Below are 13,919 nucleotides of genomic sequence, written 5' to 3'. Positions count from 1 at the left end.
AAGCCCTGAATGGGCTGCTTTTGGTTAGATTTGGATATCAGTAGCCAAATCAAAAGACAGATCAAAGGTGGGTTAAGAATTTTGACTAGGTTCTTCAATAGAATTTCTCCTTAATATGTATTTTTTAAGTATTTAAATTTCAATTTTTGCTTTATTTTTCCTAAAATGAAGAATAATTCTAAAGCAATGTAGAAAACCATGTTGATAAATTTTAATATTCTCTTCCAGAACAGAGGAGTCTGTTTTCTCCAAAGGATTGGTAAGATTTGTTTGCACCCATTATAATTTAAATACATAGTCATGTTAACAAATACAGCTGTTGACTTTACCGTATATGTATCTCTGCGTATATTTTCATCTGTAGTATCTGTTGGAGAATGGTTTATTGAGAATAGAGGACAACAGTCTACTTCACCAGTACTTAGAAATCAAGAGTTTTCTTACTGTACCTCAGGTAAGTAAAATATGTATTCTAATCTTGAAAAAAGCCCCTTTCCTATTCTGAACTTAAGTAAAGGGCTTTTCAGACTCCTCTCCCACTTTCTTCTCCATATCCTTTGAAAACTCTAGTGCCTTGCTGTCCAATAGAACTTTTTGTGATAGTAAAATTGTCCTATTATCTGTGCCATACAGTTTGAAAGCCACTAGCCACATTGAACACTTGAGATGTTCACTTGAAATGTGGAACTGAATTCTAAATTTTATTTAATTTAAGTTAATTTAAACTTAAATAGCTGTATGTGGCTAGTGGCTACTATAGTTGACAGCATAGCATCTAGTGGAAAAATATAACTTGTGTCCTCAACACTTTGGTTCTGTAGAAACCCTGGAAAATGAAGCTCCTTTACTTTTTTTTTTTTTGTGGTACGCGGGCCTCTCACTGTTGTGGGCTCTCCCGCCACGGAGTACAGGCTCCGGACGCGCAGGCTCAGCGGCCATGGCTCACGGGCCCAGCCGCTCCACGGCACGTGGGATCCTTCCAGACCGGGGCACGAACCCATGCAGGCGGACTCTCAACCACTAGCGCCACCAGGGAAGCCCTCCTTTACTTTTATCATAACTCACGTCCTCAGAACTCCATCAAGGCGTGTATAACTCATTACTACAAAGACATTTTTTTTTTCCCTCCTGTGATTCATTTTGCCTGTTTATTAGTTATACTGTTTGTTAGTTATCATAGCCAAGTAGGTCTTACCTTAGATGTCAATGTAGAAAATTGTTTTTCCACTATTTAAATAGAAAAATATGGCTTTTGTTAGTATAATAAGCCTGATTATTTTAAATTAATGGATTATATTTCTGTATGTTCGGTTTCATTTTTTTTGCCACTCTATAGACATAATTGAAAATTACTTCTAACGATATACTTTGTAACACCCACTCAATAGCACTTACAAAATGGATTGTACTAAGCTCCCTGTAGACAAAACAGTAGAATGAAAGGCTCGGGGGAAAATTTACTTCATCTTTAAATCTCTCGCCCTCATTTCTCTGAATTTTTAGTGTCCATTGATAATATAGTTGTTTCTTTGTAGTCAATATAAACTAACGTTTGAATTAAAATTTTTTTAATTTCCAGGGCTTAGTCAAAGTAATGACACTCTGCCCCACTGAGACACTGGTATGTAAATGTCTGGAACTAAATGAGTTACAGTGAGAAATTTTAATAAATAATCTTTAGTTTATATAACAATATTATTTGTTCCATTTTAGAGGAAAAAGGGTTTAGCTGTGCTTCAGCTGTATATTAACAAGTTGGATCCACAAGGCAAATATACTTTATTTAGGTATGTATCAATGATTAATTGCGAAATGTGTGGTTGATTAAAAACCAAATTAATGCCATTAATTATTCTAGGTTACTGTATTTCGGTATGTTTTACATGTAATTCTTCTCTACTTGGAAGCCATATCATAATAAATTCTCTTCTCTGTGATAGGTAGTGAAGGGTTAATCAAAAATTATGGATACATATATAAGTATATATTACATGAATAATAGTATATATTTCAGCTTAATTGAAATACTCTAAAATTAAAATAGACTTAGAAGATTAAACTGAGATTGGTGGGACTCCTGCTAGAGATTTACATATGTCAATAATGTCCATTATTCACAGTTGAAATTAATGGCTCTGGAGTTATAACTTTTTTTTTTTTTTTTTTTTTTTTTTGGCGGTACGAGGGCCTCTCACTGCTGTGGCCTCTCCTGCTGCGGAGCACAGGCTCCAGACGTGCAGGCTCAGTGGCCATGGCTCACGGGCCCAGCCGCTCCACGGCATGTGGGATCCTCCTGGACCGGGGCAGGAACCCGTGTGCCCTGCATCGGCAGGCGGACTCTCAACCACAGCGCCACCAGGGAAGCCCTGGAGTTATAACTTTTGACAGGCCATATACACTTTAACAGTGGAGCTTATTAATAGTACTGTTTGAGGAGGAAAAGATTCTAGCAACTCTCTGAGTTGAAGATAGCAAACTTTTTTAAAGGGCCATAAATAAGTATAGTCTTTGTGGGCCACACGGTCTCTGTTGCAGCTGCTCAACTTTGTAGTGGGGGTAAGTGTGTTCCAATAAAACAAAACAGGCAGTAGGCTGGATTTGGCCTGCAGACCTTAGTTTGTTGATACCTAGGTAATAAAAATGAGTTAAAACCAAATTGGGGCAATGTCAGAGTGCTAAGGAGTGTTCTTTGCGATTGGCCAATACTAGCACTCTTGATTTTATCTTTTTTTCATTTCTATTGATAGAGTCATAGCAGGTTTATGAAACCTCAGTTTGATGCTTATGTCTTCTACCAGCTTCCTATTCTGATCTACCTGTATTCCTACCCCAAAATCTCCCCCTTCTTCTTAAGCTCATTACTGAGTTTCCTTTCTTTGCAATTAAGTTAGTCTAACCAGACTAGTCTAACAGGGAATAATTTGGGGAGTTTTTAGGCTATTACACTAGTGACCATCCTTGCCATGTTAAATCATTGCAACTACATGCATAAAAAGATTCAAATTTGGTTTAATAGAAATTTCGTGTTGGAAAGACCCAGTTAAAATAGAATTTGCCAGTTAGTGTGGGCAGAAATCGTAATAGGTGACTTTGTAATTGGTTGATCACCTTGCTAATTGTATGCACTGGTTTTTGTATTCCTAGAAATAGCACATGCCCCATTTGAATTTGTAAAACTTTCATTATCATTTAATTATAATGCAGCCTAGATAATTTCAAATGTATTGTAATTTTGCTTTAAAGGTGCTTATTGAATACAAGTAATCACTCAGGTGTGGAGGCCTTTATTATTCAAAATATCAAAAATCAAATTGACATGTCATTAAAGGTAAGAGCATAACTAAGGTGTCATTTATCAATTTATTTTGTAGGATATATTTATTCATTTGTGGAATTTATTAATGTGGAATTTTGCTCTGTGGACGTTTTGTATCTCTAGTATTAGGGTACAGGCATACCTCAGAGATAGTGCGGGTTTAGTTCCAGACCACCATGATAAAGCAAAAATCTCAGTAAAGCAAGTCACACAAATTTTTTGGTTTCCCCAGTGCATATCAAACTTAATTACACTATATTTTAGTCTGTTAAGTGCAATATTATATCTATAAAAAACAATGTACATAGCTTAATTTTAAAGTACTTTATTTCTAAAAAATGCTAACCATCATCTGAGCTTTCAGTGACTTGTAATCTTTTTGCTGGTGGAGGGTCTTGCCTCAATGTTGATGGCAGCTGACTGATCAAGGTGGTGGTTGCTGAAGGTTGGGGTGTCTGAGGCAATTTCTTAACATAAGACAACAATGAAGATTGCCACACAGATTGACTCTTCCTTTCACGAATGATTTCTGTGTAACATGCAATGTTGTTTGACAGCATTTTACCTACAGTAGAACCTTTTTGAAAATTGGAGTCAATCCTCTCAAACTCTGCCACCGCTGTATCAACTAAGTTTATGTAATATTCTAAATCCTTTGTTGTTATTTCAACAGTCTTCATAGCATCTTCACCAGGAGTCCATTCCGTGTCAAGAAACAATTTTATTTGCCCACCCATGAGAAGCAACTCTTCATCCGTTCAGATTTTATCATTGAGATTGCAGCAATTCAGTCACATCTTCAGGCTCCACTTCTAATTCTAGTTCTCTTGCTATTTCTACCACATTTGTAGTTACTTCCTCCACTGAAGTCTTGAACTCTTCCTAGTCATCTTTGAGGGTCGGAATCAACTTCTTCCAAACTCCTATGGAGGTTGATATTTTGACCTTTTCCCCATGAATCAGGAATGATTCCGGAAGGTTTTCAATTTGCTCTGTGCAGATCCATCAGAAGAATCACTGTCTATGGCAGCTATAGCTTTAGGAAATGTATTTCTTAAAGAATAAGACTTTAAAGTTGAAATTGAAATTACTCCTTTTTCCATGGGCTGCAGAATGGATACTGTGTTAGCAGGTGTGAAGACAACATTAATCTCATTTTACATCTCCATTAGAGCTTTTGGGGGATGAGGTACATTGTCAGTGAGCAGTAATATTTTGAAAGTAGTCTTTTTTTCTGAGCAGTAGGTCTCAACAGTAGGGTTAAGCTATTCAGTAAACCATGTTATAAACATATGTGCTGTCATCAAGGTTTTGTTCTTCCATTTATACAGCACAGGCAGAGTAGATTTGGCATGATTCTTACAGGCCCTAGAATTTTTGGAATGGCAAAATTTAAGCATTGGCTTCAACTTCAAGCCACCAGCTGTATTACTCTGAGAGTCAGCCTGTCCTTTGAAGCTTTGAAGTCAGGAATTTTCTCCTCTAGCTGTAAAAGCCTAGATGGCATCTTGTTTCAGTGTAAGACTGTTTTCATCTACATTGAAAATCTTTTGGTTAGTATAGCTACCTTCATTAATTACCTTAGCTAGATTTTCTGGATAACTTACTGCAGCTTCTATGTCAGCACTTGCTGCTTCACCTTGCACTTTTATGTTCTGGAGATAGCTGCTTTCCTTAAATCTCAAGAACCAACCTCTGCTAGCTTCAAGCATTTCTTCTGCAGCTTTCTCACCTCTCTTAGCCTGCATAAAATTGAAGAGTTAAGACCTTGCTTTGGATTGTTTTGGCTTAAGAGAATGTTGTGGCTGGTTTGATCTTCTATCCAGACCACTAAAACTGTCTCCATATCAGCAATAAGGCTGTTTCACTTTCTTATCATTCATGTGTTCACTGGAGCAGCACTTTTAATTTCCTTCAAGAACTTTTCCTTTGCCTTCACAACTTGGCTTAACTGTTTGGCACAAGAGGCCTATCTCGGCCTTCGACATGCTTCCTCACTAAGCTTAATCATTTCTAGCTTTTGATAAATGAGACATACATGACTCTTCTTTTCACTTGAATACTTTGTAGGGTTATTAATTGGCCTAATTGCAATAATGTTGTGTCTCAGGGAATAGGGAGGCCCGAGGAGAAGGAGAGAGATGGGGGAATGGCCAGTCATTGGAGCAGTTGGAACACACACACAGCACGTTTTGATTAAGTTCATCGTCTTATATGAGCCTGGTTCATGGTGCCCCAAAGGAGTTAACGATTGTAACATCAGAGATCACTGATCACAGATCACCATGACAAATATATATTAATGAAAGTTTGAAAATTTTGAGAATTATTAAAATGTGACACAGATGTGAAGTGAGTAAATGCTATTGGAAAAATGATGCTGATAGAGTTGCTTGACACAGAGTTGCCATAAACCTTCAATATGTAAAAAATGCAGTAAAGGGAAGTGCAGTAAAATGAGGTATGCCGGTATATTTTTTTCTCCATTTCTACTCTTTTTTAAATACCTGGATTTTGAAATTTGTTAACTATAGATTTAAATTGTATTAATTTTTAAAACTGATAATATGACTTTTTGTTTTTGCTGTATACTTGTGAAATGTTAATGGAAACTGAAGTCTATTTGTGAATACTCAGTAATTCCATATAGAGAACAGAGAAAGAGCATACCAGTGCTTTCAAACTAGCAGAGTTTGTACTAGGTGTCCAGAAATAGTGAATGAAAGAATGAAAATTAAAGTTAAAAATATATATTTTAAATGTGTAATAGCTTATTTTTGTAGTATCAAGGTATTAGAAAAACACATATATCTAACAACCTATTATTTAAAGCCTTTCTCAATTTTTCTTTTGCTTCTCAGAGAACATATAACAAATGGTTTACAGGACCGCAGCTGATTTCCCTTCTAGATTTGGTACTTTTTCTCCCAGAGGGTGCTGAAACAGATCTACTGCAAAACTCAGATAGGTGAGGTGACCATTACTAAGGTTCACGTAGTAAATTCAGAATAAAATGTGAAACCCCTGCTTTGGGAACCTAAACGAAAATAAAACGTATTTTTCTGTGATTTTATAATCAATGGTTAGTTCATCAAATTACATAAAGATTTTCATATTTAAGTAATTAGATATTATATAAAAACAATCAAAAATTCTCCTTTCCAGAACTATGACTAACAGTATGATTTTGTACCTTTGATGTACCTAGCTCATAGAGATTTGGGACTATAGCACTGGTGACTAAACACTAAGAATTTCGTGTATATAACTTATAAAAGGCTTATACATTTGGATTTTATTTCGAAGACATACATCAATTTTTTTCATATACAACATGTAATTTTACTTTCAGTATACTCGAATGAACGTTGAGAAATGATTGTAAGCATTTTTCAAAGGAATCTTAAAATTCAGGAAACAAAAGACAGTACTCTCAAACATTAAAGATAACAAGTCTCCCTTGGGGGAAAAATGAATAGTAATTTTCACAATTATATTTTGTGAACTTGGAGAACAAAAGTAATACGTTATGTTAAGGGGGTGAGATGTGTGATAAGATATTTTAGCAGTCCATCGCCTCAACCACTTGGCCACCTCGTCATTTGCTGATAAGGTATTTTAAAGGGAGAAGCTTCTAATGGCAAACATAATTGTGGAATTATACCCAAGGTTTTAACTTACCTTTATTCATTGAAATTGTTGATTATATGAAACTGTACTGTATGTAACAAATTATATATTTTTAATTAACAGGATAATGGCTTCATTAAACTTACTGAGGTATTTGGTTATCAAAGATAATGAAAATGACAATCAAGTAAGTGAATTTTTTGAAAAAAACTATTATTCAAATGCATAAGGAGCGTTTTGTATTTTCTTATCAATACCTACTTAAGCCATAATTAATATTTTACCCAGCTGTAAAGCTCCAACAAGTGCCAACAATTATTCTTTCAACTTGAAGTTAATTCCCAGGAGCGCTTACCACCCCACATCCAGCTTTCCCTTTTCTTTTCCTGTTGTACCTCTGCTCTCTTGCTATAAACATTGCTTAACCTTGTTAGGTAGATAAGTTGCAGCTCCTAACTTAACTAACCTTTTGAAACTCAACATATATTTGCGTATCTTGTTCATTAACCGCCATCTATTGCTCATGATTTAAGTCTGAGCTATATAAAATAAAATCATCTGATCATTTGATATCCCCTCATCAGAAATGACAAATTGAAGCATTTTCAGCACTAAATCCATTAACAGCACCTTTTGAATAATGTGTAGGCAGTTGAAATTTTTTAAAATAGTGCATCATTAGAGGTATTCAATAAATAGAAAACTATTTGAGGGAGATTTATCATACAGTAAAATTACATTTGCTTTTTATCTTCTCTTTCTACCTACTCTATTCTTTTTTTTTTTTTGGCTGCATTTGGTCTTCGTTGCTGCGCTTGGGCTTTCTCTAATTGCGGAGAGTGGGCAGGCAGGCTTCTCTTGTTGTGGAGCACAGGCTGTAGGTGCTCGGGCTTCAGTAGTTGTGGCTCTCGGGCTCTAGAGTGCAGGCTCAGTAGTTGTGGCGCATGGGCTTAGTTGCTCCGCGGCATGTGGGATCTTCCTGGACCAGGGTTCGAACCCGTGTCCCCTGCATTGGCAGGCCGATTCTTAACCACTGTGCCACCAGGGAAGTCTCTACCTACTTTATTCTAATAGTTGCTTTTTGTGTATGTGTCATCTTATTAACTGTAACTACCTGGATTACATGCATGGTTAAACTTTTTAGAAAGCAATAAATGAAATGCAAGTAATTGATTTTTATATAAGAATGCCAGAGGGTTTTTTTTTCTTTTTTAATTTAAGTAAATCATAATTTGGGATCAAAAGTTTATGGAAAAAGTAGTAGTTTCCTTCCCTCAGACATAAAGCCAAGTTGAAAGAATTTTACAGCGATCACTGATTTACCCACCACCAAGATTCTACCGTTAACATTTTACTCTGCTTTTATCACTTATCCATCTCTCCATCCTCTATCCATCCATTAGTCTCTTATTTTTTGATGCATTTCAAGGTAAACTGCAAACATCAGCATGCTTCAGCATGTATTTCATTAAGAAGAGTTAAATATTTGTCTATAGTTTTTCTTTGAGTTAAGTTTACATAAAGTGAAATGCCCAAATTTTAATTGTACATTCACTGAGGTTTAACAAATGCTTAGATCTGTTATCCAAATCCTTACCAAATATAGAACATTACTATCATCACAAAAAGTTCCCTTTTTTCCTCTCAGTTAATTCTGACATCATCATTCCACACCCAACCCTAGCCCCTGCCAGTGGCAGCTCTATTCTGGCCAGGTGCTATCATTTATTCTTCCCACCCCGCGGTACTCAGGCCTCTCACTGTTGTGGCCTCTCCCATTGCGGAGCATAGGCTCCAAACACGCAGGCTCAGCGGCCATGGCTTACGGGCCCAGCCTCTCCGCGGCATATGGGATCTTCCCGGACTGGGGCACGAACCCATGTCCCCTGCATCGGCAGGCGGACTCTTAACGACTGCGCCACCAGGGAAGCCCTATCATTTATTCTTCACTATGCTATAAGTGCTCTTTAGTTTTTATTTTTCATAGACAGTGTTAGCACAGGAAGGATCTTTAACTTGCACGAGGGCATATACCTAGTAAGTGACAGAAATAGCTATGACCCCAGGCAGTGACCAGAATCTTTGAATCACAAACTAAATCCTGACTCCCTTTTTGTGATAAAAAGAGAAAGATAACAAGTAAATTCAGTGGCAGTGGAAGCCCTGAGGCTTCAGGAAGATGTCCTTAGAGTATGGTATGAGTTTTTACTTTCATCAGGATGAGGCCGTACCTAGAAATGATCTGATTTGCCTGACAGGACGAAAAAGAATCTTTTTGAACCTTTTTGATTAAGAGTGAGCACAGTGTACTACAGGGGCAGCAAACAGGCCTCTGCCTAGAGAGGGAAGGCAAAGCAGTTTTAGCATTGTGCAATGTCTACTATGATATCCACAGATAATGCCTCACATTTATTTGGCTTGAACATTGTACAGTGAAGAAAAGGATACAACCAGCTTATAAGATTGCTTTCTTATTTAATGGTTTTTAAAATTTTTTCTTAGGGATCAAATATTCCATAGTATTGCCATGCAAGTTACTGTAAGAATTATCATACCAAGGAAATTGGCCAAAAAATCAGTCCAAGATGGCAACCTAACATCTTTGAGGCAGCTTGTTCATCATGGAAGCATTTCTTCCAAGTGCAGTCACAGTAGGTCTTGTATATAAATGAGAGGCAAATCTGTCTGCTGTGGTTGATCAAAAAATAAGAGCCTTCTGAGTTTTAGAAATTGTGATTAAAGGAGAAACAAAATGATACTCTAGTGATGCTGAATTGTGGGTAGTTTTATTCAAAAGGATTCCTACCAGTACCTATTTTTGAGCAGTTAAGTGTGCTGAGGTGGTAACTAGTCAGATGAAAAGCTGAAAAGCAATCAGAAAGGTGTATAGAAAAATTAAATAAGAACAGAATCATTAAAATACAAAAAATGATTCATAATTGAATAATAATCCACTTCTTTCCCTGCTATATTGGGTTACTGTCAGCTGACTTATTCTTTTCATAAATCATTCCCCTCCTTACCTTACTATTTCATGTCTCTTTATCTCTTTGCATAAGTTGAAAGCACTTTCTCCCACACTTCAGTTTGATAGAACTTCTTGGACCTTGAACCTCCATCTATCTGTACTGATAAAACCAACTTAATTTTTAGACCTAGTGTTCCCTACTATTTGGTAGGTATCTTTAAGTAAGTGTTAATTGTTTAATTATAGTAATTTATTCTAATACATAGGCCACAATAATTTATCCCTCACCTTCTGTCCCATCTGCTCATATCCTTTCCTGTCCACCTGCTTACCTATTCTTTTCCTAAATAATTTGTGATTGTAATATGTAGAATGGGAGCAGGGTCAAGGGAAGCAATGTAAGATTGTAAAGGCCAGAAGTATGTATCAGGAATTTTTAAAAATTGAATTATGTAATGTATGCATATATGCTTTTCATTTAGGAAAACACAACAAATATCTGGCATACAAACACATAGTTCTATATAATCCACATTTTACATTCTCATTTAAATTGTTTCTTTCTCCAAGATTAAAACATATCCCTTGTGTGTTATTTGCAGATCCAAATGACTTAAGGTTATGCACATTCCTTAATATTACAAGTGATAGAAGTTCTACAATATTACTTCATAAATAAGAAGTGATACACAAATTAGAAAAGGGAAAACTGGGTCTTATTCATTTCCTTCTTTTCATTTCTTCATTATCATGGTTGACTGTGTCCTTTGCAAGGTCCCTGTCTGTTCTGGCAATAAATTTCACTGTGGTATAAAACTGCGTTCTCTCTTTCGTGAGACAGGCTGCAGTGAAATTTGAAATGTATAGTTAAGCTCTAGAACTGAAAAGATCTCAGAACTACTCCACCAATGAGTTACTTGGGTATAAAATTTTAAGCATTTGTGAACATTTCAAATTTTTATGCTTAGTACTATTTTTTAACATCTTGTTACTTTCTAGACACTGAAGATAAAACAAATGTTAAGATGATTTTCTGGGCTTCCCTGGTGGCGCAGTGGTTGAGTCCGCCTGCCAATGCAGGGGACGCGGGTTTGTGCCCGGGTCCAGGAGGATCCCACATGCCGCGGAGCTGCTGGGCCCGTGAGCCATGGCCGCTGAGCCTGTGTGTCCGGAGCCTGTTCTCTGCAATGAGAGGCCCACGTACCGCAAAAAAAAAAAAAAAAAAAAAGATGATTTTCTTCGTAGTGTTGTTTTTTTTTTTAAAGATCTAGTAATCTTAATGTAGGAGAGAGAAAATATTCTTATTTCCATAGCTTCTTCACTCCTACATGCTTCTAAAAATATTACTGTTGTTCATCACATGAAAAATTTGTGGAATTATGCTGAACAGAATGTGCACAAATTTTCTTTAGCCTAATTTTGGCACATTTTATAACCTTATTATAAGTTTTAGATTATGGGCTGTGTATTAAATTATTGCCATTAAGAACAACTAAAGTCTTTAAATAAAGACCTCCTAGTGTTACACTGTCCAATAGACAGTAGCCACATGTGACTATTTAAATTTTATTTTTTTTAATGTTTAATTAAAAATTCAGTGCCTCCTTGGCATTGGACAGGGCCATTCTAGATTATTGTTTCTCAGCATATGGTCCTAATCAAAATCAGCTGGGTATCTTATATAATTTGATGTGTAAAAATTCCTGATACATACTTGTTTAGATTGATTTTTAAAATGCATGAAGACATAATATGTTAATTAAAAAGGAAGTATAAATACAGCACAGATTGAAAAACAGGAAGAAAATTACATGAAAACATACCAGTAAATTTGGAAACTGCAATAAAATAGAATTTGTTAGAAAATATAATCTAACAAAACTGCCACAATCTACTAAGAGAAATCACAAGGTCAGATAATTTTTACCATAATTTCAAGAAACAGATACTCAAGTCTTATATAAAATGTTCAAAAGACTAGAAAAAGAATAGTTGTGCTTAATGTTATGCATCTGTTTAGTAAGATATAACCTTAATACCAAAACAGACTAGGATAGTATGCTGAAGTAAAGTTACAGGCTCATCTCACTTATGAATGTAGATACTAATATTACCAAACCAGATCTAGCAAAAAAAAATTTTTTTAAGTCATTGGACTAAGTTGGTTTTATTCCAGTAATGCAAGGTAATGTAATTCATAGGTTAAAGTTGAGGAAATACATAGTTACAGGAAAAAAAAAAAGCATTTGATACATTCAATACATAATCGTGATAAAAATTCTTAGTCAACCAGAAAATAGTTTTATTTTAATTGCAACAAAAATATGAGATACTTAGGAAAACATGTAAAAATATGTATAAAACTTTTTGAGGAAAATTATAATACTTTATAGAGAGATATAAAAAAATATATAAGTAGAGATTTGAATACATACGTGGATGGAAAGATTTGGTATCTTAAAGTTGTCAGTTCTCAAATTAATCTAAAAATTCAGTATAATTCAAAACACCCATTAGTTTTTTAAAATGGAATTTGATGATTGATTATAATTTTCATATGGAACAGTTAAGGGCCAAGCACCTTTGAGGAGCAAGGTGTGTGGACAGGAACTTGCCTTGCCAGATATCATAATTTATTATAAAGCCACAGTAGTTTAGAGTAGTATTGCCATGGGACTGGATAGATTGACTAGTAGAAAACAGTAGAGAATCTAAAAATAGATATCTGTGGAAAATATATATAATAGATATATATGATGCTGCTGCTAATGGTAGCTTATATTTATTAAGAACCACTTGCCAAGTTGTGCTTTAAGCACGTATTAACTCATTTAATCCTCCTGTAAGGTATTACTTTTTAGTATGAGAAAGGTATGAGGAAATTGAGGCATAGTGAGGGTAAGTAGAACTTGCTCAAAGTCACGTAGCTAGTGAAGGAGCCAGTTTTTGGACTTGGGCAATCTCCAAGAGCTAACATTCTTAATTACACCATTGCACTGACCTTCCTGTCTGAAATGGAGATGCCATTACAAATTGGAAGGAAAGAATAGGACTCTTCAATAGATGATGCTGGGTAATTTGTCATATGTATGGGGAAGGGGGTGTTAGATGCCTATTTCACATATACAAAACAAAATTCCAAACAGATTAAAGACTTAACATTGAAAATGGACTTAGAAATTTTTAGAACACATTATGAGAAGATCTGTGTGACCTAAGGGTTTCTTAAGTAAAAAAGCACTAACCACAAAAAAGTAGATTGATAATAACATTGAAACTAAAACCTATTCAAGAAAAGAAAATGTGTACAAATTGAAAAAGCCACAAAAAGAGAAAAAAATGTCTTCCTTTCTCCATCCAATAGTTAGTATCAAAAAAATAACTACAAAGCAAGAAGAAAAAGACCACAAATCAGCAAAATAGGTAAAGCATACACACATTGTAAGGCAACTCAAAGAAGAGGAAACCCAAATGGCCAATAACCACAAGACAAGATTCCCAGTATCACTAGTGTTTATGGAAGTGTAACTTAAAACTGCAGTAAGATACCACTGCACACCCATCAAAATGGCGAATGTTAAAAAAGGTGGGTAGCATAGGTTAGGATCCAGCACAGTGATGAAACAAAGCGGATAATCCTTTTTGGGCAATTTGGCATTATCCAGTGGAGTTGAAGAATAAATACTCTTAACTCAGCAACTTCTCTCCTAAGCTATATAATTAGAGCAGTGTTCTTCAAATTGCTGGTCATAACCAAGCATATTAGAGTCATTAAATCAATTTAGTGGTTCAGACTGGCAATTTTTACAAAATGAAATAGAATATAATTGAAACATCAGGTTGCTTGCACAGATTCTTAGTAAGAGTTATGGTTATTGCAGCAAATTTTGTGGTCAATTGCAAAGAATGGTGTTTGAAAGTGGAGGAGATATGACAGATTGGCTAGGAATAAGATGCATGTTGCTTACCAATATCTCTTATGCTGTATTTAGTGGTCAGTTAGCA

General features: G+C 35.5%; 1 protein-coding gene across 2 annotated transcripts in view; it reads left to right on the top strand.

Moving 5' to 3' along the window:
* The window catches only part of GLMN (glomulin, FKBP associated protein), a 41,057-nt gene that overhangs the window by 20,034 nt on the left and 7,104 nt on the right, over nt 1-13,919 (top strand). Inside the window, exons 9-15 of one of the 2 annotated variants that reach the window (XM_065890027.1) lie at nt 229-259; nt 365-454; nt 1,580-1,621; nt 1,714-1,787; nt 3,244-3,328; nt 6,178-6,284; nt 7,070-7,133. In XM_065890027.1, coding sequence (XP_065746099.1) covers nt 229-259; nt 365-454; nt 1,580-1,621; nt 1,714-1,787; nt 3,244-3,328; nt 6,178-6,284; nt 7,070-7,133 — 493 coding nt within the window. The remainder of the gene's footprint in view (nt 1-228; nt 260-364; nt 455-1,579; nt 1,622-1,713; nt 1,788-3,243; nt 3,329-6,177; nt 6,285-7,069; nt 7,134-13,919) is intronic. The other variant, XM_065890036.1, reaches the window with a different exon arrangement.

Source organism: Phocoena phocoena, chromosome 1, assembly GCF_963924675.1.
Source record: "Phocoena phocoena chromosome 1, mPhoPho1.1, whole genome shotgun sequence".
NCBI classification, from domain to species: domain Eukaryota; kingdom Metazoa; phylum Chordata; class Mammalia; order Artiodactyla; family Phocoenidae; genus Phocoena; species Phocoena phocoena.
Note: the sequence above shows the minus strand (reverse complement) of the source record. Positions and strands in the feature narration are given on the sequence as shown.